The sequence below is a fragment of the Mustela erminea genome, chromosome 8, assembly GCF_009829155.1.
Source record: "Mustela erminea isolate mMusErm1 chromosome 8, mMusErm1.Pri, whole genome shotgun sequence".
Taxonomy (NCBI): Eukaryota; Metazoa; Chordata; class Mammalia; order Carnivora; family Mustelidae; genus Mustela; species Mustela erminea.
The window spans coordinates 46,337,436-46,360,260 of NC_045621.1; the positions used below are offsets into that span (position 1 = coordinate 46,337,436).

The 22,825-nt window shown below is 54.0% G+C and overlaps 2 protein-coding genes across 13 annotated transcripts in view; one reads left to right on the top strand and one right to left on the bottom strand.

Moving 5' to 3' along the window:
* Positions 1-22,649, bottom strand: part of PASK (PAS domain containing serine/threonine kinase) — a 37,766-nt gene extending 15,117 nt beyond the window's left edge. The window contains exons 1-9 of one of the 7 annotated variants that reach the window (XM_032355435.1): positions 22,552-22,649; positions 13,830-14,001; positions 11,894-12,126; positions 11,112-11,282; positions 10,348-10,488; positions 9,738-9,872; positions 7,589-7,849; positions 5,580-5,730; positions 3,599-3,767 (exon numbers count right to left, since the gene is read on the bottom strand). In XM_032355435.1, coding sequence (XP_032211326.1) covers positions 3,599-3,767; positions 5,580-5,730; positions 7,589-7,849; positions 9,738-9,872; positions 10,348-10,488; positions 11,112-11,282; positions 11,894-12,126; positions 13,830-14,001; positions 22,552-22,599 — 1,481 coding nt within the window. In that variant the 5' untranslated portion in view covers positions 22,600-22,649. Of the gene's footprint in view, positions 1-3,598; positions 3,768-5,579; positions 5,731-7,588; positions 7,850-9,737; positions 9,873-10,347; positions 10,489-11,111; positions 11,283-11,893; positions 12,127-13,829; positions 14,002-21,125; positions 21,502-21,737; positions 21,878-21,979; positions 22,486-22,508 lie in introns of those variants that run through there. The other 6 variants (XM_032355438.1, XM_032355434.1, XM_032355440.1 and 3 more) reach the window with 6 other exon arrangements.
* A 20-nt stretch (positions 22,650-22,669) lies between these two features.
* Positions 22,670-22,825, top strand: part of PPP1R7 (protein phosphatase 1 regulatory subunit 7) — a 28,939-nt gene continuing 28,783 nt past the window's right edge. For 2 of the 6 annotated variants that reach the window (XM_032355452.1, XM_032355453.1), the window contains exon 1: positions 22,714-22,818. In XM_032355452.1, the coding sequence (XP_032211343.1) occupies positions 22,767-22,818 (52 nt within the window). In that variant the 5' untranslated portion in view covers positions 22,714-22,766. Of the gene's footprint in view, positions 22,819-22,825 lie in introns of all 6 variants that reach the window. The other 4 variants (XM_032355456.1, XM_032355457.1, XM_032355455.1 and 1 more) reach the window with 4 other exon arrangements.

Consider the following 22,825-nt stretch of genomic DNA (forward strand, 5'->3'; position numbering starts at 1 on the left):
TTATAACATGGATGACGTAGTTACTTAGGGGCCACGGAAGAATCAAGAGGAGAGATCACATGGATCGCCCTGTATTAGAGACCAGCACAAAGCATTTAACACCATAAACTAAGACCAACTCACAGATAAGTCACCATTTGGCGATGATTTGGCCCAGATGCTGAGCACTGAGCACCCAGGACCATGTGCTCAGGGCTTTGCTCAGCATTCTCATTTCGGGGTGCATGGGGCTCCTGACAGCTGTGCAGCTGGCCTTGGCCCACCCACAGGGGGTCTGGGGGTGCGGGCAGAAAGGAAAGAGATTGTGCATTCTTTGCACCATGCAATGGTGACATGTGACTGGCTACAAATGCCATCAGGGTCACAGCCGACAGGAAACAGAGTCTGGCACAAGAAGGAGGGGGCTGCAAGGGCAAGGCCTCATGCAGGGCAAGGGCTGACTGGTTCCTAAGAGCTGGGACACAAGCTCACAAGCATGCTTAGCAGGGAGGCCACTGAGGGAGAGGCCAAAGGGCAATCGCAGAGCCCAGGGCGCTAGGTGGAGACCCCCCCGCCCCTTGCAGCAGGCCCGGCCATGGTTGCCCCACATGACAGATCCACTGAGCTCCTGCCTGGGGTCAGCCCCAGGCCCAATGCCAGCACCAAGACCCACAGAATGTGGCCATGCCCAGCCTCACCAGAGGCAGAAGTGCTGGTGACCAGAGGTTTGTAAAGAGGCACAGGGGAGAAGGACCCAACACACAGTCAAGTTCCACAGAGGAGGGAGCTATGAGCCAGGCACTGAGGGGCAACAGCAGTTTTCTGGGAAAACTGAGAGGTGGGACAAGGGCATGCAGAGGTCAGGCAAAAATCATCTATGTCTCTTGCTATATCTCTCTATCTCTATCCATTTGCCCCACGCCACCTCAGGAAATGACCAGCCATATGCCAGTCCCCAGGGAACAGCACATCTTTTGTAAGGTCAGAAGATGAGGCAGAAAGGTTTCACTCCCCTCTCTAAGCAATGCAGCCCACCCCTCTGCAGTGGGCACACAGAGTCAGGCCCAGGGAGTGCAGAGAAGCCCCCTGATGTGGGCACATGGGGGTTAGGCCCCAGGACAGTGTGGAGAAGCCCTCCGAGGTGGGCACGTGGGGTCAGACCCTGGGCAGTGCAGAAAAGCCCCAAGGTAGGCACGCGGGGTCGGGCCCCAGAGCAGTTCGGACTGCCCCTCCGAGGTGGGCATGCGGCATCAGGACCCAGGGTGGGCAGGCTGACCCTCTGAGATGGGTGTGTGGGGTCAGGCAGGCCATAGGTGACACTGCCCCCACATCCCATCCCTATACCTCCCCAGAGCCGGGAGCATCACTAAATTCTGGCCAGGGTAAAGACTAGAAGCAATAAGTAGGCTTCTGGGAGAGACTTTAAGTACAGGGGAGGTTCCTCTCCTCCTCCCTCCTCCACTCTACTCAACTGCCTAAGCAGAGGTGCCATGAGGACCTGAGACCCCCTTGAGCTTGTCTGAGAGGCGATTCACTCAAGGTCACAACACCTGACCTACAGTCTAACAATCTTGACTTCATTACCAACTGGCTACAAGCAGTAAGGCTGAACTCCCAGGTCTCCTGGGAGAACTGGGGAAGAATCAGGAGCTAGCACTACCCCAGTCCCCTGGACATAAGACACCACTTACATCATGCTTCTGACCTGCCTTCCCACCTGCCAGTCTCACTAGGTTTACTGGGCCAGCTCATTTTCTGCTAAAGAACTATGTCTTAGGGATGAGCCTTCAAGTCTTTTGCAATGTTTGTTGCGTGAGTGATGAATGAGTACGCAAGGGAATAAGTGAGTGAATAAGAGGATGAATGAATTAGTAGGTAAATGAGCTAGCAGTGAGTGAGTGAATGAGGGAGTGAGTGAGGGAGTGAGCACATCAGTGAGTGAATGAATGAGGGAGTAAAGGAATAAGTGAATGAGTGAGTATATGAGTATGTGAGTGAACATGTGAATATGACTGAATGAGGAAGTGAATGAGCATGTACATGTGGATGGTGAAGGAATGGAGTGAATGAACAGGTGGGAGTGAATAAATGAATAAGCAAGTGAATAAGGGAGTAAATGAATGAGGTAGTGAATGAACATGTGCATAAGTGAATGCGTGAAATGGGGATTGAATGAATGAATGAGCTTTACGTGAATGAATGAGGGAGTGAGTGAATTAGGGATTGAATGAGAGAATGTGGGAGTGAATGAGTGTGTGCGTGAGTCAGGGAAAGAGGGAAGGAAGGAGGGAATAAGGGAGAAAATGAATGAGTGAATAAATGAATGAGGGAGGGAATAAGGGAGGAAATGAATGAATGACAAATGAGGGAGTGAATGAGGTAATCAGCAACCACATGAGTGACCAGGGAGCCAGCACCAGGGCTTCTGACAGTGACGCGGAGCTGGTGCAGAACTTAACCACATCGTGCCCCACCCAAGAGGAACGAGGACTTGGCTCATCTGGTGGGACACGTTGGTGCTGTCTCAGCAGGCACACAGCAGCGTGCAGAGTGGCGGTCAGGGCAGAGCACACAGGAGCCCCATCTTGAAGCAGTGAGCACCCTCTGGGCAGGGGAGTGGGACCCCATCCTCTGCAGATGGGCACGCAGCACAGAGAGCTTGTCCCATGGGCAAGGGGCAGAAAGCCTGAGGTCTCCAAAGACAGCAGGAAAGCACCATAACACGTGTCAGCAGGCAAATATCCATGTAAACCTGTGAGCCATGTGCTCAACAAGAGGTGATGCGCACACATTCCCAACGCGAGTGCACTGCGGTCCCATCTGTGCTGCAGGAGCAAGCAGCCACGCAAGAATGCACATGGACAATTCAGGGCCAGGGCCACGGTGAGGCAGGGTACTACGGCTGGCAGAGGCCCCTGTGGGGAGCCAGGCACCAAACCTTGCACTTCTCACTATTACTGCTATACTTAAAAAAAAAAAAAACCCACATATCCAGGCATTGTAGATTTTTTAAATAATTTCAAGAAAAATGAAAAACAATAATGTGGATAAATCTCACCAACCAAACTATGAGCCAAAGGAGCCAGAAAGAAGGGACTGCCTAGGTCAAGTTCAAGGACAGGTTCCTGTGACCTCCATCGTGCCTCAGGGCAGTGAGGGCACATGTGAAAAGGACCATGGGTGGCAGGTTAGTGTATACTGGGCCTCAGAGATTTTTAAGAGAGAAAACGAGTTGAAAACCACAAAAAACACCGTCTACCACGGGCTGCGGTCTCTCACCAGGGAGGAGCAGGAAGCCCCTATTTCTGCTCAGCTGCAGTTTCTGCACTTTCTACTCTCCATGGAATACTTTGTGATTCAAAATACACAAAGAGAACAGATACAAATGATTATTAACACGAGAACATTAGGCTTCTATCAGTTCCCTGGAACCTACCTTCACGTCTCCTTGGGCACAGACTGGGACGGTCTCCCAGCGGCCACTGCACACCACACCAGGGAATACAGAAGTGGCACCCAGCAGGTGTCCAAAGGCTGTGAGCGTGGCTGCTAGGGGCTCTGTCACTGCTCCCTGCCGGCCTTCACCCTCAACACCCCGTGCCTCCCACAGACAACTTACCCTGGAGTGGGCAGACATGGGAGGGAAGAAGGGAGGTGACCTCCAGAGTCTGCTTGGGCCCAGGTCCCAGTAAAGTCTTCTTGGCTTCTTCCCACTGGCTCTAGGGTCTCCCCTCCTGGCAAAACGTGCCCTCCAACAGATGCACTGGGAGCTCTTAGATCTAGTGGCAACAGCAGAAGAGACTGTGGCCATCCATAGCACATCTGCTAAACACATCTCCCCTCCTCCCCGTGACATATGAGCAATGGGGGGGCCCCCGACTTGATCTCAGAAACTCCAGCAAGCCCATGTCCACAGTGTGTCCCAGACCAATCGCCTCTCATGACCCTGCAGCATACCATGGGGGCCAGCAGCCCCTGCTCCCCTTGCTACCATCACCTGGGCCCTACCTTTAGTGAGCAGAATCCCACCAACACCACAGCTTGAGCAGTCCCTTCATCTGCCACGAGCTCCAAGTAAACATCAATGTCCCCACCATGAGTCCCACAGTCATGGCCTGCCTGCTGCTACTCTCCCCAGAGCCTCTGGGGCCTGGCCCTCTGGTCTCCCTGCCACACCCGGAAGTTCTCACTATCCCCAGAATGCCTCTCCTGCCTCCTCTGGTTTTTCTCTAAAAGTCACCTTCCCAAGGGGCCCCTTCAGTCCCCTGGGCCCTGAGACGGCACGTCCTCCCACTGCTGTACTCTTCCTCCTGACCACTGGTCACCTCTACTTCCAGGCTATCCCTGTGTGTCCCAGGGTCCTGGGATTGAGCCCCACGGCGGGGGTCCCTGCTCAGTGGGGAGTCTGCTTGTCTCTCTGCTGCTCCCCCTGCTCGTGCTCTCTTTCTCTCAAATAAAATCTTTGGAAAAAATTAATTTAACTCAATTTAATAAAACAAAACATTGCTATCTAACCTCTAAAGCCTCAAAAGCAACCCGTGGAGCATGGACACCACCCCTCCCAGCCTGGGGTGTGGGGACCTGGCTGAAACCATCTCCCACAGAGCACAGTCCAGAGACAGATAAGACTTCATGTGGCCCCTCTTTCCCCTCAGGGACTGTATCACGCCCATGTGTGTGTTCATTCAAACAGCAAGTCCATCCTGTGGTGATGGCAGGTAAGCAATGTGTTCCAAGGGTGCTCTGAGCCTGCCCCATTCAGTGGCGTCCCAATATCGCCACCCTCTGACAGGGCCTCGGGAGAGCGCCCTGGGGACTCCGGATTGCCTGATGCTCTCCAGGACCTGTTTCATTTCCTGCTTCCCCTCCCTCCCACTGAGACCACACACACCCCACCCCACCCCCACAGCCTGGCTAGGCCTGCTGCAAGGGCAGGGCCCAGGGAGAGGGCACTGGCAGAGGGGGGCCCTGCCAGCTAGGAGCACTCCTGAAGCAGAACTGGGGAGCAGCTCCTCTTGGCTCCTTGTTCACAGAAAGGTGAGCACCAACAGGGTTACAGGAGGTCCCAGTGCCTTCCCAGGAGCACAGGCACGGGCTCCATGCATACCTGGAGTGGTCCATCCTCCCAGGTGCCTCAAAGTCACAGAGGGAACCTTCAGGGCGGGAGCCATGTGCCCACACTGTCCCCTACAATGTTCATGTCATGGAGACTTGAAGCACCATAAAATGCTAAATTAAAAGTACACAGGGCTAATCATAACGAGCATATCTGGCTAGGACTACTTAAGGGTTGCTTTGATAGGCTATGTAAGGCTACACAGATCTACTCGTCAAATAATCTCCACAAGCTTCCTCTGTCCTAGAGCCAGGCACTTGGTGACAGGAAATCCCCCGGGACCCTCTCTGTGCTCGCATACTGGTCCCATCCCCTGGGAACACGGAAAGCCCACGAGTGACAGAGGACTTTCAAACCATGACAGCCTGGCAGCCACTCGCTTCCACTCTCCACCCGCCCAGCAGGCCCCTGCCCCGAGCCCACCGCTCCCAATCCCTCGGAAGCATGGAGCTGTGTGCACCTGTGTGAGGGAGGCTGGCCTTACCCACGCCTGTGCCAGCCCAGTTCCGGCTCTGCCGGGGGCCCACGCTTGTCTCCCCAGGCCCACTCTGGTCGGCCAGGTCTGGCAATGGGAAGGAAGTGTCACACGCGAGGCCCATGCCATGGTAGAAGCCGGGAATCAGGAAAGTGATATTCTAGAAAACAAAGGACATTGCAGAACCCAGACCATAGGACTGTCCCCCATCTAATCTGGGGAGAGAATACAAACAACTTGAGCAAGTCTCTGGACAAAGTTAGGAAAGACTCCAGGTTGTGTTCCTTTTCCCAGACCCGCAAAGCCCCTCAGACACCCAATATGGAATTCAGGACTTCCCCCCCCCCCCACCTTTTCCCTCCTTTTTCTTATGAAAAAGACAAAATCAACAAAATCAACAACTTGGAAGCTAGTTATACCCACACCACCATGTCTCCCAAGCAGATGTCTGATTTTTACCCCACGCTGCCCTGACCCCTGAGGGCCACGTTTGCAAACTTATGTGGCTCGCAGGGAGAAACAAGGGCCCAGCATTAAGGACAAAAGGACCTTGGGCACATGAAATTGGCCCCTGAGGTCCAGCAGGCACCTTTGCTATGCTGGTCATGGCCTCAGCACGAGAGTCCCAAGTCCAAAACTGCAAGGACACATGCCTTCTCTGAATCCACGTGTGACCCCTACTCCTGGACAGGCGCCTATAGCTGTGTGAACGTGGAACAGTCTAACCTCCGAGGCAGGGTGCCTTCCCCACAAGCACACTCCCTGGAAGGACCCAGCACCCCCAACATTCCTGCAGCAATTACTTGTCAAAAAATCACACTAAATGCGTTTTCATTAACTTCAATCAAACTGAGTTTGTCTTCAGTTAACTAAATCTTAGCCTACTTGCTCCTTAATATTTTTATTAGAAAACAGAGAAGGACCCGTTTCTGGAGCCGCAAAAGAGTTTAAATCTTTGGCTGACTGTCACGAGGCCTGAGGTCAGCCCCACTGAGGAAAACAAGAAGGGATTCCCTCCCTTCATTTGCAGAACACTTGGAGAACAAGGTATTCAGGGAAAGGCTATAGGCATCCAAGAGGCAGGCCAGCCAGGCGTGTGGACACGGGGACCGCAGGACGTCAAAATGGATGCACCACTCAGCAACCTCTCCTTCCCCCCAGGACCCGCCTGCGATTGAGTAGGGGGTGCGCGTCCCCTTCCCAGGAGCCAGGAGGACCCAGGGAACATGTGCGGAGGGGCAGGCCATGGCTGCCGGAGATGCTCACCCGGCCTTGGAGCTCGGCCATCAAGTGACACCAGCCCCAGCAACAGCCCCAGGCTGCCAGCCCAAGAGCAGACACGCCTCGGGAGGACGCCAGCCCCAGCTGACTCTACATGGAGCTGGGTGAGCTATCCTGCTCAGCTCAGCCCAGAAGGTCAGTTCGTGACCTAAATACCAGATTGTCATGGTCAAGGCTCCAAGCTTACAGTTGTCTGCAGCAATGGAGTCAGTCTGCTCGGCCCAGTCTCCTATAGAAACAGGCCTGGCTCTCGTTGTGCAGAGACTTCTGCCCCGCATACAAGAAATTTAGAGAAAGCTCGAGCCAAGGAAGAAGTCTGTAGACACAGCTTCCTCTGACCCTGACCACATGACAGGCACTTCAGGATGGCTGTGGGGGCAGAGGAGGTATGGACAAGCCCCAACCTCCAGGTGCATGGCTGTGACAAACACCCTCATCCAGTAACTTAGTTACTGGACCTCGTTCAGGGCAGGTTTCCAGGCCACAGCCCCTCCCCCTTCAGGGACAGCACAGGGAGACAAGGCTCTGGACACAGTCCCAAGGGTCACTGCATGCTCAATGTGGCGTCCAGGGAAATGAGAGCCTTTAGGGAGAATGGCACCCAGCATGGCCGAGGGAAAGCCAGTGGGCCAGACCAGTAGGCATGGTGGTACATGGTCTGTGACAAGCACATGTCCTCACTGTGAAAACAGGCCATCCCCCCGCAGGGGAGCACAGGCCACCCAGGGAGGGCCCACCTTGCCCAGGAGCTCAGTCTTCCCATAACCAAATAGCATCAGAGCAAAGCTGTGGTTGATGCCATAGATGGTCCCGTCAGGCAGGAGGGTGATGAGGCCGCTGATGGTGGAGAAGACCCAGATGGACGCTGAGTAACTCCACTCGGGGACCATGCGACCATCTTCCGCCGTCTCACTGCTGGACTGAGATTTCAGTTTTAAGCTCAGAGGGAAGGTGGTGCCATCCTTGGCTCTCCCGACAGACCTCTGAATCTTGAGATTCTGGAAGAAACAACACCCCTGAGCTGATGGCAGCATCTCTCATGGCCCAAGCTTTGAGTCTGCAGCTTTAGACGTGAACCCATCCACAGGTCACGGGAAGCAAGCCCAGAAAAGCTTATTCCCCACACTGCTCCTCCTTCCGCAGTCTCCCTGCACCCCACCTCTGCCCCAGGGAAAGCAGAGCCCTGACCAGGAGCTGTGTCTGCGGCAAGAGCAACGCAGTCTAGCAACTGTTCCTCATTCCAGAAAGGCCTGAGGGCAGCACATGACAGGACAATCAAGAAATGCACACGGACTGGACTCCTGTCTGTGCCAACCCTGCAGGGAAGGAGGGCTGGCAGGTGTCTCCCGCCCTCTGCCTTGGACCCCCAGCAGCGCCAGGGTCCCACCTCCACAGATGGCCCCCACCGCTCACTATCCTCCAGTCTGAGGGCCAACCGCTTCCTGCAGTCACCGACCGTCCCCTGTCTGTGCCTCCTCAGCACCTCTATCCCCACAAAACCACATCCTTGCCCTGTTACCCTGCCTTAAATACTTGGAATGGACCCAGTTTCGAGTAAATCCTGACCACAGCCTCATCCTAACCAAAAGCTTTGAGAGTGTGCTCCCATTTGGGATTCCCGAGGCATACCAGCCCAGGGCTATGTGTCTACCCCTCACCCAATCCCACCTGCCCCTTTTAGGAGCCACCCTGGAGGACAGGAGATTTGATGGGGCCCATGTGCTGGGAGCTTCTGCTCCCCTTGTGCTGTGCCCAGAAGAGAGTCAGGACACGGAGACATTAGGCTCCCCAAGCCACAGCTGCAGGCAGGCCCCAGAGAGCTCTATAAGGGATGAGGGGTGCAGTGCCAGTCTCCACTTGCTGCTGGGGTGTTGAGAGCTCCCATTTGAGGTTATCACAAATGTGCTGCTGAGAACAAGCTCACATGTGCCTTCTGGCACACACTTCTCTCCGATGCGTGCAGAGGGCACTCTGAGGTTCGCCCAGTTTGCATGGGGCAGACACTGCCATACAGGCTCCCAAGATGGCTGTGCCAATGGACACCCCCACCAGCTTGGGGACAGAAGAAGGGCACAGACAATAAGGACTGAGGATGGGGTGAGAGTTCCCACTGGGCTGGAAGCTCAAAAAAAGCAGAGAACTGGCTCCCGGGGTTCAAGATCTCGGCCTGTGGCTGGCCGAAGAACCAGGAAGCAGACAACTGGCTCCCAGCGCTCAGCTCTCAGCCTCTGGAAGGCCAGAGAACAAGGGAGTGCCTATGGACATCCTGAAAGCACCTCCAATTCCTTGCAGCAACAGAGGTGACTTTAGGCAAAAATCAAGCGTCCAGTCAGATGCTGCAAATCACTGGGGTGTGACATCAGCGGAATTTACCTCAGTGAAGGTCATTTGTGTGAAGGGCAAACACTAGTAGGAAATGGGACACCTGGGAACTGGGAAGATTCAGTGAGTAACAGAACCTACCCCCAACGACACCAAACCTCCACTGTCCCCAGAACTGCCACCCCCCATCTGCCTGTCACCCTGCCCTCAGCCAGTTCTCCCTGCTTTTCAAGAACCCCAGACTTCCCAGTAAAGACAGACCACAGCAGGAGAACCCAGCTCCAGGCTCCAGCAGGAGGACCAAGGAGACAGGGTGCCCAGTTGGAGAGCAGCACAGGCTGTGACCCTCGGTCAAGGCCCCAGAGCCCAGAGAGCAGCCCTCGGACCTGGTGCCACTGTGTGTATACGCAGGATGCTCCTGCTGTCAGAATTACCAGCCTGTGTCCCCAGGCCACAAATTCTGGCCTAAGAACTCTCAGGTCACTGAATAAACAGACTCCAGGGACCACATGGCCCCAGGTACAGCTGCCAGGTGTGGCAGTCAGGGGTCCGCAAGAGTCCTACCTGGGGGACAGGCTCGCCAGGGGTAGGGAGCTGCACAGAAGGGATCAGGTCTGTGATGGGCTGCCCAAGCACATCCTCCCCAGATGCGTACCCGTGCAGGAGAGCGAACGGGCTGTCGCAGGATGTTATGGTGCCCTTGGAGGAAAAACCAGCATTGTTAAGCATTATGGTAAAAACTCCTGGCATTTCACCTTCAAACACCACTGAACGCCATGCCTTCAGGTTGAAAGCAAGACCGTTAGCAGCCCTCCCATGGCAGAAGGGCCAGAGGCGGGCACAAACTTTCCTCAGGCCCTCCTTCTCCTACCGCTGGAGGCACCCAAATTACCGGCCTCCGGAGGCGAGTCACCATTCTGATGGTCCCGCACCTGCTACCTCACTGACCTGCTAAGGCACACCTAGGTTCCGGTTCCATCTCACTTTACAGATGAGGAGGCCACGGCCAGGGAGAGTGCACCCATGCCCGAGGGCACACAGAGAGGGAGGGCTACCATGGGGGCCCGCCTTCCAGAAGCCCCAGGGGCGCACAGAAGGCCTCAGAGGGGGCTGAGGCCACAAGAGGCGACACCTGGTCAGCTCCATGTGGCGGGGATGTGGAAGGCACACTCACATCGCTCTGGAAAGCAACCCAGGCCGACACCCGCTCCACAGGCTCTAGTACGACCACGCAGCACAGGCTGTGCTCCTGCTTCACCTTCTTCATCCACACGGACACCGGGATCCTCTCCCCACTGCGGCTCACGACGTCCACCTGCGGGAGCACACAGCCTTGCCCCAGGCCTTCCCCAGAGTCCAGGCCTGGAGGTGTCTGCGACCTCTGACACCTGAGCCCAAGGCCACACATGGCTTCTGACATGGACCCTTAATCTCCATGAGGACGCTCTCCCAGAAGACAGGGTTTCCTCACCAGCCTCCTCGCAACACAGTAGGACAACTGTCTGCATCATTTCTTCACGAAACAGACACCAACACATGGCAGCAGTGTCAGCCTGTGGCCAGTCCCCAGGACAGAGCAGCGGACCACATCTAACGTCCTCCGGGGCCTGGGCTGGGGACTCAGCACCTCACGTGCAGTCAACATCCCACGGAATGCATCACACCAGGAGGACCCAAGTCCCAGGGAGACCTTTCCAGCCATGCCAGCCCCGCCAACAAACACCAAACCAACCAAACCGGAGAGTCAGGGGTGCAGATGGAAGATCATCGCGACCCTGCGGCCTCCCACAGGTTTGCAAACCGCTGAGCCTCCTCCCTTGTCAGGCGGGACCGCCCCCTCACAAGGCCCACAGCTACCCGCTTCCACTCCTGTGATGCTCCACCCGCCACCCCAGCTGCTCCTCACCCCAGCACCGCCCCTGGGGAAGACCCACTCACCACTGTACCGAACACAACAGCGGCTCGGCCATCGGCCTCCATGTGCTCTTCGCTGAGGGCCTTCACCACATCGGAATCCGGCCTCAGGAAGAACTGCGTGAGCTTCTGGCCGATCAGGTCATGGCTGCTGTGCCCCAGGAGCTGACAAGCCTTGTCGTTGGCAACCAGGATCTGGAATCACAGAGAGGAGAAGACACGCGCATCAGCAGCAGTGCCACCAGCCCAAACCTGGAGACCCATCTGCCCCCAGCGTCCTGCAGTGGACAGGCTCGCGGCTGCGACACCCCAGACTCCCCGGGTCTTCACCACAGGGAAACAAGAAATGCCAGCGCCACGACTGAAACCACATTTCCCTCCCCCTCCAGGACGGGCTCACCATGCGACCAATGCCACGTGGAAGACACGGGGACTCACGCCACACTAATGATCTAATCACCTAATGATTTAGATCATTAGATCACATTAGATCACACTAATCACCTAATGATTTCAGTTATTTGTATGTAAATGCCAGTCAGGCGAACACGGTCACCTCAGATGGTGAGTACCCATTCTCATCGTCACTGAGCCAAGGCAGAGCACAAGGCAGTCATGCGGCTCAGCCCCGTCCTTGAATCTCTACCTTGACAGGAGGATTCAATTTGTTTTGACTAATTCATACTCAGGTCTCTTATGCAGCTTCTCTAACTGTACTTAACACACTCCAGTTTCCCTGTCTGAGGTTACAGGTTGAAGGCACAGACCACACTCACATAGCAGGGTTCACAAACCGCAGCCAGTACCTCTGTGGTCTTGGCATCCACGGTGAACACTGCCTTGTTCGGGTTGCACACGGGGGTCGGAAACAGGGGTGTGGACCACCCTGAGGACAAGCCCCGCAGCAGGGAGCAGCAGGACGCACTGCCCAGGGACCCGGCCAGGTCGGTCTGCTCCGGCGGCACAAGGCAATGTAGTTTGCTGGTGCAGATGCTCTGGGCAGCCAAAGACGACAGACAATAGGAGTTCCATTTGTCTTCTGGGAAGGAAAGGAAAGGAAAGGGAGCTTTAGAACTCACAAGGCTGCCCGGAGCCTGCCTCTCAAACACATCGAACCCCACAGCTCCTGCTCTCAACTCCTCCAGAGGGTGCAGAGCTCAAGCTCCACACTCCAGCATCCGTCGGAACAGCCCCGAATCCAGCTAAACACCCCCGGGTACTGTCCGGCCAGAGTCACATCCTACAGGAAACACAATGGCCCAAGCTCAGTGTTTCTGTGTAAACGCCCTCTGAGGTCCCTTCCCACCAACCCCCCTGCCAAGAGGTGCTGTCCTGTGTCTGTCCTTACAGACCAACACCCCCTCCAGCCACCCATCCTTGCACTTGTTCCTGGAAAGCCTCCCAAATCCAAGAGCTGCCTGCTGTCTCCGCCCCTCCCTCCATTCCCTTATTCACAGGTCAGGTTCACTCCCCACCCCTCCAGAAAACCTCTCAGCAATACGTCCAGTGGCCTGAGATGCTCAAGCCCACAGCCAATTCTCAGCACTCACCCTACTCCAGCCCTCAGCAGCAGTGGGCCAGGGGGTCAGTCCCCACCTCCTAAACCACCTGCCCTGGGTGGGGTTCCCTCTCCCCACCACCTTTCTGACTTCTCACCACCACAGAAGCCCGTTCGCAGTCTCACCCCTTCCACTCCGTCCCACCCACTCCTCGCTGGCTTCTAACACACTCCATGTGGAAAGGTGCTGTCCACACCACACGTGGCACCCCTGCCCTGCCTCTCTCCTTGCCCATCTCAGTAAACGGCAACTCCATCCTTCTAGCAGCTCAAAATCCAGACAATAACAACTCTTCTCTCCTTTCCCCTTTTCTTTTCACAGGCTCACCCTGGACCATTGTCTGGGCCTGGAAACACCTGGCCAGCTGCTTAGCCCTTCTCTTTCCCAGCTGCCCCAAGCTCAGCTTGACCCTCCTCACACCATGGGACAGGCATTGTGACCTTGGTTCTGTCCCCGCTCCCCATGCAGAGACCAGGAAGCCCATGCTCCTGGGGCAGCTGCCTACCTCCCAGACCTGCCCAGCCCTCCCAGCAGAATCTCTAGCTCCAGGACAACCCAGCAAGTTTCCCTCAAAACACTCCCACCCTGGGCTCCTAGATTGGTGTGTGAGCTAGGCTCCATCCCTCCTCCTCCCTTCCCCAGCAGCCCCTTTCCTCTGGGTCCAGACCTTCTCACTGTTCTAACTGACTTCCCTGCGCTCTAGGTCCACCCAGCTGCAGGCCTGCACCTGCTGTCTCCTTAGGCACCCCCTCAGACAACGAGCCAGCTAAGCTCTGGAGGCAGAGGTTGACTTGGGAGAAACAAGTGAGTGAGTGGGCAGCAGGAGCCTCGACATCTCAGCCCAGCCCGGGCACAGCCTCCTGCACCAGGTAGCTGGCTGCCCTCGAGCAAGTCATCTACATCCGGGAGGAAAGCATGAGGCTGCAACACAGTCCTCAAATAGTTACTGACTAAATCAGCAAAACTGTATTTCACTTGCACTGCAGCCCTGTCCACAATAGTGCCCGCACACACTCTGAAGCAAGGTCTTGGCATAAGAACCCCAGCAGCACCCACACAGCCCAGGAGAGGCCTGCAGGCATCACCCCACACACAGTGAGAACTGCACACCCAACCAGAGCCTAGAAGGACTTGTCACTTTCATCTTCAACACTGACACCCAAGACACCCAGGAGGGGGTTACCGGAGAGGCCCATCCTGCTCTGGCAGAGTTTCGAAAGCCCATTCCTCCTGCTCAGGTGTCTGTGGGCCGAGGATAGGGACTCGCTGGGCTCAGTGGCAGTCTGCACAGCCGGGCTTTCAGGGGAGCCTCTGTCCTCCATCGGGAGCCCACTGGCCAGGGGAGCAACTGTCAGCTAGAAAACAAAGTGAACCCGATTGGCATCAGCAACACAACAACAGGAAAGCAGTTTAAGCAACTAATCCTTCGGCAGGCTGAATGCAGCTCAGTCCCAAAAGGCTCCCACGCCCCCCGTGCCATGTAGGCCAGGACCTCCAGTGCAAGGCCAGTGACCAAAGTCATTCTGGAGCCATTTTGGAGCAATGCAGAGGAAGCGATGGGAGAGAGAAGGAAACAGAGGGAAAGAACAGAGCACAATGGGAAGGGGCCCGTGTGGCTCTGCATAGCCCCAAGTTTCCCCGAATCCAGGGGTTCCAACCAGTGGCCCTGAGAACCATCCACGGGACTGCTGACAAATGAGCGACACAAAGCCACAGCAGAGAATCCGGAGACAGGCCTGGTACCAGGGATTTGTGTGTTTAACTGTATTTTCTAAGTACCTGTAGATTTGCCAACAGTTGTAAGGAAAAAAATACAGAAAAATCTCATGTCTGCATCAGTTTCCTCCAGACAGTGCTAGAGGCCTGGGCCAGGGGCCTGGATAAAGTGAGGAGCCAGGGCAACGTGCCCATCCTGAGCCCAGGTGCCCTCTCCATGGTCACCTTCTGAGCATGTGGAAGCCACTTCTGAGACCTACACCGGCCTCTTCTCCCATCAGGGTTCCTTCATAGGTATACACAGGCCCAAAGACTGGCCAAGGAGCTTCCTTTGTAAGAAGAGCAAGTTTCAATAAGCAGGCGGGGGCACCTGCACAGGACAGACCTGCTGTCTAAAGAAAAGGGGGGCTGGCCCTTCCCACACCCCATTGTAGCATGGAACTCCAAGGAGGCCCAGCCCACCAGTTCTGCCCTGGCCTCAGGTCATCATGAAGACTTGCCAGCAGCACAGGAGGGCAATGACTTCCACAGTTAACAGTGTGTGAGCCCAGTTTGTAATTGGGGTCTCTGTATGGGGTCTCTGGTATGCTCACACCCCAAGCCCCTCAGCTGTCAGGGCCTGGCCAACACTCGCCTCAGCGCCAAGCTCCTGAACGTGGTGGAGCAGGAGTCCCCAGGACAGAAAACTGAAGGCCCCACTATCACTAGTGTGGAAGGATGTTAATATCAAAACATGCCAAAGAGCTACCCAAATGGAGATCGGCACAGCAGAGGAACAAACAGGAGAACAAACCCAATCAGCTTCAGAAACAGACCAACGTCTGTTAAGGAGCTTGGCACTCAGTGAAGCTCCATGGGGAATTAACAGCACGCCCCAGAACAGCGAGGCCCTGGACAGCCCCCTGGCCTACCTGCCTCGGCCCCCTTCTAAGCAAAATGTAAATAGCGGTAACACACACCGCCTAGCACTCTCATGAGGACCCCAGGACCTAAGCTGGGAAAACAAACCACTAACACTGAGTCCTGAGTCGCCCAGGAGCTGCCAATTTTCAAAAGAATTAGATAATCAGCCCGGGATGATGATGCATCCCTGTGACTTGCCGCATACAAACATTAGTTCCAGGTGAATTTAAAAAACGAAAGACAAAAGTCCTGGGGAAAAAAAAGAGAAAATACAATGGTCTGGATAACTACTTGAGAGCAGCTAGAGCTCATCAGGGTATCAGTCTGTGGTATCTCTGAGCTACCTGAGTGTGAGACTCACCCGTGAGATCATAAAGACGCCCGTGAGCTGCAGTCCCCCTCACAAGGAGGGAGCCCCCCTCAGAGAAGCCACGCGCCCTGAGCAGGGGAATTGTGGTCCCAGCTCAGCAGCCCAGGCCCTGGCAAAAGCAATCTTCCCAGAAGCAAAGCATCCTAAATATGGGTTTCCAAAAGCAAAACCAACAAATAAGCTCCCTTCCAGTGACACAGACAAGGAAACAAGCCCCCTTTGGTGAGGGTCTACAGAAAACTCAAGCGGACTCAGACACGTGAGAACATCCATTTACTACAAATGCCTGCGTCTATGTTTAAAATACGAGACGGGAGTCACGGAAGGGAGCAGAACAAGACTTTCTCAGAAACAACTACATATTGAAAGAATCAAACCAGCTTTTTAGAAATTAAATTTTTGCATTTCAGTCTTTAAAAAAATGAATTTGTTATTTAAACTTTCCATCAAAGATCTCTAGGCCCAGATGGCTTCACTGGTAAATTCTATCAAATGTTTAAGAAGGAAATAACTTCAATACTACACAAACTCCTCCAGAAATTAAAAACAGGCAGAGCACATCCAACCCAGTGTTTGAAGCTAGCATCACACTGATACCACACCAGACAAAAACATTGCTAGGAAAGGAAACCATAGACCAATAACTCTTGTGAACAGAGATGCAAAAATCCTCAACAAGATGTTAGCAAACCCACTAAGGCAATATGTAAAAAAGAGAATTAATTCACTATAACCAAGAGGGGCTTTATCATAGCAATAAAAAATTGCTTAACATTTGGAAATCAGTTAATGTAATTCACCATATCAAAAGGCTAAAGAAAAAAAAAGGAGGAAAAAAATCACACAATCATATCAACTGATATCAAAAAACCACTGGACAAAATCCAACACCCCGTCACAGGAACAAACACTCACAAGTGAGGAGGAAGAAACATCCTCCACCTGCCCAGGGGCACACACGAAGAACCCACAGCCCGTGATGCTGGCCTTCCAAGGTCCGGAGCAGGGTGAGGAAGCCCGACTAGCCTCTTCTCTTCAGCACTGTCTTAGGGGGAACAGCTAGTAAACAGAGGCAAGAGAAAGAAATAAAAGGCACATATACCGGAAAGAACGGCATAAAGCTGTCCAATTCATACACGACAGGATCACATACATAGAAAAATCCTAAGCAGTCATAAGACTAACAACCAAAGGGCGCCTGGGTGGCTCAGTGGGTTGGGCCTCTCAGGTCATGATCTCAGGTCCTGGGATTGAGTCCCGCATCGGGCTCTCTGCTGGACAGGGAGCCTGCTTCCTCCTCTCTCTCTCTCTGCGCCTGCCTCTCTGCCTACTTGGGATCTCTGTCTGTCAAATAAATAAATAAATTCTTTAAAAAAAAAAAAAAAAAAGACTAACAACCAGAGATTTTTTTTTTTAAGGGGGTGGAGGATAAAGGGTTTAAATAGACACTTCACCAAAGAAGGCATACAAATTACAAAGAAGCACATGAGAAAAACGTTCACTATTATTAGTAATGTGGGAAATGCCAAGTTCAACTGTCACGAGCCGTCATATGCCAGCACTAGGGCGACTAAAATGCCTAAGAGTGGAAACACAGAGCGTTCGTCAGGGTGGGAGCAGCTAGAACACTCGCAGAGTATTGGCAGGAAGACACGATGTGCACACACGGGCCCCAGGAAGCAGGATGCCAGTCATCCCAGGATACAGGGCTTGCATGAAGTATCTGCCCAGAAGAGAGATTCAGAACAGCCCCAAACTGGAAACAATCCAAATGTCCCTCCCAGGAAGAACAGATAAGCAAATCAAAGCGTAGCCACACAAAAGACCCCTATACTCAGCAATAGGAAAGAAGACACAGGGAGACAGCAATGGTTTGGATGACCCTTAGAGCCCTGAAGCTGTGCAGAAGAACACCCCCTGGCCTGAAGCTCAGCAGGGAGATAGACCTGACCTAGCCAGGCAAAAAGCAGAGCACAGCCAGACTGGGGCAGGGGCAGCAGGGGCAGCGGGGCGGGGGGGCCTGCGCTGGGGAGCAGAGGGGCTTTGGAGGGCAATGGGAAAGCTCTCCTCATGATCCTGCAGCTGTGGGACTATCTCAATGCTTCCTGAACTAGGCACTGACCATCCTTTTAGTGTCTGTAAATTATCTCAATACAGTTAATGTGTAATGTTAATGAATGATGAAGCAGGTAGTCAGGGCTGAAAAGAAAGTCAGAGGATCAGTAGATTTATGAGAATAAATAACCCAGAATGCAATGCAGGGAAACAAGAACATAGAGCTGGGAGAGAGAAGTTAAGAAATAAAGACAGGGAGAACTGAACAGCTAGCTGGAGAGAGAGTGGAGAGTAAGAGGTAAGAGGAAGAGAGTGGAGAGGTAAGAGTGAGGAGCAAAACCACAGACCAGCCTCCCAGATGTGAAAACCCAACAGGAAGCCATGGTGTGGGTCTGTCTGGGCAGGAATAACCAAACTGATCAAAGGAACAGACAGTGGCCACCCCCGGCCCAGTGTGGGAAAGAACCCCGGACACTTGACAGGGAGTGGTGCCCAGCACTGGCCGCAGGCCCATGGGGAAGCCATGTACCTCCAGTGAGGTACAACTCCATGTGCCTCCAAGAAACAGTAACAGGAGAGTGATCAACATGCAACATGCGAAAAGCCATGTCCAAGACATCAAAGACTAACCTTGTGAAAGTCAAAACTTTCATAGATAATTAGAAAGACCTTCAGTAGACTTTGGGCAAGAAAGGTTTTCTTCAACAAGACACAAAAAGCTCTAACTGTAAGACTAATAAATTTATCATTAAAGTTCAGAATGTCCGTTCACCAAAAATACCACAAACAAAATGATAGAAACCCCAAACTGGGAAAATATATTTGCCACATATATAACCAGGAAATTCATATTCAAGAGAGTTCAAAAGGCCAATAATTTAAAATTTAAAAAATAATAATACAGTAAAAGACACACAGCTCCATGGAAAAAATGACAACAAGAATTTCACAAAAGAGGAAGCCTTAGTGGACAGTAAACCTGTAACAAGGGGCTTAGCTTTATTAGCACAATTATGACCATTTTACACCTACTAAGCCAGCAAAACCTAATAATTTTAATATCAAATATTGATAGAGATCAGGATTAATGGCAACACTAACAAACTAATGTAACCTCTTCAGAAAACAGTTTAAGTCACACATTAACCCACTCTTAGACTTATATTCTATAGGATCCTTGCACGTAAATAGCAAATCACACTCAAGAATGTTCGGGGCAACATTGCCCTCAATGGCAAAAGAAAAAAGGAAGAAAAGAATAAACCTGAGGGGCACCTGGGTGACTCAGTGGGTTAAGCCGCTGCCTTCGGCTCAGGTCATGATCTCAAGGTCCTGGAATCGAGGCCCGCATCGGGCTCTCTACTCAGCAGGGAGCCTGCTTCCCTCTCTCTCTCTGCCTGCCTCTCTGTCTACTTGTGATCTCTCTCTGTCAAATAAATAAATAAAATCTTAAAAAAAAAAAAAAAAAAGAATAAACCTGAACACTCATCAACAAGAAAACAGATTTAAGATTCTGGCATATTCATACTATGACTCATAACAGTGTAGACAAATTCTATACACGCAATGAGGATAAATCTCACAATATAGTAAGTGAAAGAGTAAAATTCCCTTTCTACATCACCCCCCATCTACATATATTGTTGAAGGGTACACACAAATGTGGAAAAACCCAAACTTCCGGCAGATTTCCTCTGAGGGTCCAGCAGCAAGATGGAATGGAGGGCCATACAATGGCCTAAGGTCTTTCAGTTCCTAATTTGGGGGTTGGGCTTAAATGTGTTCACTTCACTGTTATGATTTATGACTAATGTCGCATTTATCCTTTTGAATGGTCAAGCAGCATATGCTAAAAAGTTAAGAGATGTTTCCTACACATACATATATCCAGTGTGGGATCGTAAGAGCAACAGCTGATTAGGAACCAAAAGAGTAAGAAATAAAAGAGAAATTAGATAACAAACTAACAGAACCTGTTGCTTCCCTTCTCTAAGTATCTAAGGGGACTATTTCTAAAATAAAGAACAACATGATCACATTTTCATTTCTGTTCCATCTCTATTCCAACCGACTGACAAAGCACAGAGACTTGATGATAGCTTCAGACTACACTGTGAATGTGAGAAAACTCTGACTTGTAAAAAAATAACAAAAACCTCTCTTTAGACTACATTGTAAATTTACTAATAAAACTCTAGAATACATAGTAAGTATTATAAAAGTTGGCTTTGTAAAGGTAACAAGAAGAGGGAGAGAAGGTAAGAAAGGGAAGGGAGGGTAGGGGCCAAAATGCTTGGTCTTGCATGGCGGGGCGGGGGTTAGATAAATGGTGTCCAAAGCCGACAAATCAAGTGGCTCCAAGAAAGCCAAATCCCTTTGTGGCTTCTGTGCCCTCTGTGGCCGGCCCCGGGCTAGTCAGTGTTGCACACCACATCCATGCCATGTGGCACCAAGGCCCACAGCACCTCGGCAGAGCCACCGAGCACCTCCAGCTCCACAGGCACAGGCCGGCCTCTGAGAATACCAAGCCTGGCTTCACACAACATTACATCACTCCTTTTTCACAGGCTTAATTCAAAGACTAACCAGAAACTCCTGCCAGTCCAGCCCTAAATTTTTAGAATAATTTTCCTGGGTTTTGGGTTTTTTGTACCTACTCTGAGCAGAAGATACAGGATGTTGAACCCAGGAGCCCCAGGTGGTATCTCCGTGTGATCCTACTACTATTGCTAGTTTTTATTTCAGAAGGCATGAGTGACTGCCCTCAGACCAAACAGAAGCAAGGAGAGATTTGCAGGGAGCTTCTGGGAAAGTACTCTGAGCTTAGGGGTGAACTCTGGGAGGCAACCAACTTTTCCTCACGGAGCTAGGGAGCAAAAAGCTCCAGCTACTCCCACCACTGCTGGAATATCAGGAGCAGAACCAGCCTCAGAATGAAGCCAACACAATGGGCAGCAAAGCACGAGACGGCGAGGATGTCGTTTTGAGGATAAACCTACCCTAAAATCTGCCTTGCTCTGGACTTTGGGGGCCAATAACTACTCCCCCCTCCCCCCAGAGCCTTTCTGGGGCTGTGTCTCTTTCTCGCCTGAAGGCATCCTAAAGACTAGCTAGGATGATGGCTGCTGGGTTGGAGAATGTGAGCAAGAGGCATTTCGCAGACCCCAAAGGTCAACAAGGGCTTCCTGGAGGAGGCACCAGCCGAGCAGAGCACCGAAAGGGGAGTGAAGAAGCCTTTCTGGCGGACAGCCAGAGGCACCCTAAGACCAAGACTGCCACAGCACCCTCGGGGAGGAGTACGTGGGGACGGGCCTGAAGAAATCAGGCCTAACTCCCAGGTTCTCCTACGCCTGCCCTGCCCTTTGGACATTTTCCCAAATACCGACTTTAAAAGGGTCTGTGCTTGGGAGTGACGCGACCAGATCCGCATCCTACCGAAGATAGGGGCAGGGGCGTGGCGGACCGGGTACAGCGACGCAGGCGAGAAACAGGCGGTCTTGAATCACAGCAGCGGCGGAAAGACGGCGCGGGGACACAGAAGGCAGAATTCCGCACAGGACGGGCAGTTACTGGGTGATGAGGTGCGGAAAGGAAGGGGCTGCAAGGCGTCCAGACAGCACCCTGGGCTCCGCGCTCAGGCACCGCGGTCGTCCGGGAAGAGAGCCGCGAAGACAGGACGAAGAAGGCCGGGTATGCAGGGGGCCGCCGGCGAGACGCCGGCCGCAAAGCGCGCCCGGAGACCCGCCGGCGCCACAGCGAGCAGTGAGAGGACGGCAGGCAACCGGACGTCCGCAAAGCGCACGCGGCCAGCTCGGGGGCGGACGGGGCGCCGGGGGGCGTAGGCCCCGGCGCGGCCCGGGAGGGCAGGTGCGGCCCGGTCCCCCCGGGCCAGGGCGCCTCGAACGGTCTCAAGGCGGTGGCGGGCCACCAGCGGCCGGAGCCGCACAGAGGGGGCGCGGGGACGCAGAACTCGGCAGGAGCTCGTCCTCCGGCCGCGCCAGGAGCCCCTGGAGCCCGGACCCGCTCTCCCCAGCGCAGGTACCTCACCTGGGGCCTTCCGGAGTCCCCCGGCCAAGTTTGTTTCACCGCGCGAAGAGAGCCTCGCCTCCCCTCTCGCCCACCGGCCAATCGTAGAACAACTCGTGTCGATTGACAGGTCCTCCAAGCCAACCACTAGCACCTGGGGGCGGGACTCAGTGCTCCCGAACCGAGAAGCCCGCGCTCACGGTTGCTAGGGACGCACCGCCCCCCCCCCCCCGCCTTACGGCGCCTCGGAGGGACCAAAAAACATACGGCGCATCCGCCCGCGGGATTTAAGTGACTCCGTTTCCTCCAGTCTCGGAATACACCAGGGTCCCCTCTCTGAGGCCTCGAAGGCGGGGGGCGAAAGGAGGCTCCCTCACGGGTCAGACAAGCCCGCAGGGCCGAGGGATCGACGGAGGCTACGGCCCGCTGGACTGGGTCGACTGGACTGGCTCCTGGACCAAGATAAGCTGTTCCCGCACCTGCGGGAGGGGCTGGTCCCCGGTGCCCCGGCCCCAGCACGAGCGCGGGCGCCCACCGCTGAACGTTAACTGGAGACGGTCCCTTCTCACGGGCCAAGTCCGCGCGGCGACGTCGGGACGAAGTTGGCCAGTGCACAGACGCAGCCGCTGAGACCTGGAGGAGCCGGCACGCACCCGACTGGCCCGCACTTTGCAGCCCCGCGCAGAGACCCTCCACGAGCCCACGAGCCCTCAGCATCTCCCAGATTCTTCTCTCCGCTTCCCTGCAGCCACGGCTCTGTGCATGCGGCCCCGACCGCCCCTGTCTTCTTACCCGCTCCTCGCCTCCAGAAGCCTCCGGGGCGCTCTCACATTACCTGTCCCGGGGAGGTGAGGCGGAATACTCCTGTGGCTGAGGACCACATGGCCTCTCCGTTGAACTACAATTCCCATGAAGTGCTGAGGCTGCGCAGGCGCGTCGGGGTTCAAACCCTGGGTGGGATTCCATTGGCTGAGCCAGCACCAAGTCGGGACCCCTGATTGGCTGAGGGGCCTGAGGCGACAGATTCCGGAAAGGGGAAGAGCAGCCAACATGGCGGCGGAACGCGGCGCGGGCCAGCAACAGTCGCAGGAGATGATGGAGGGTGAGCG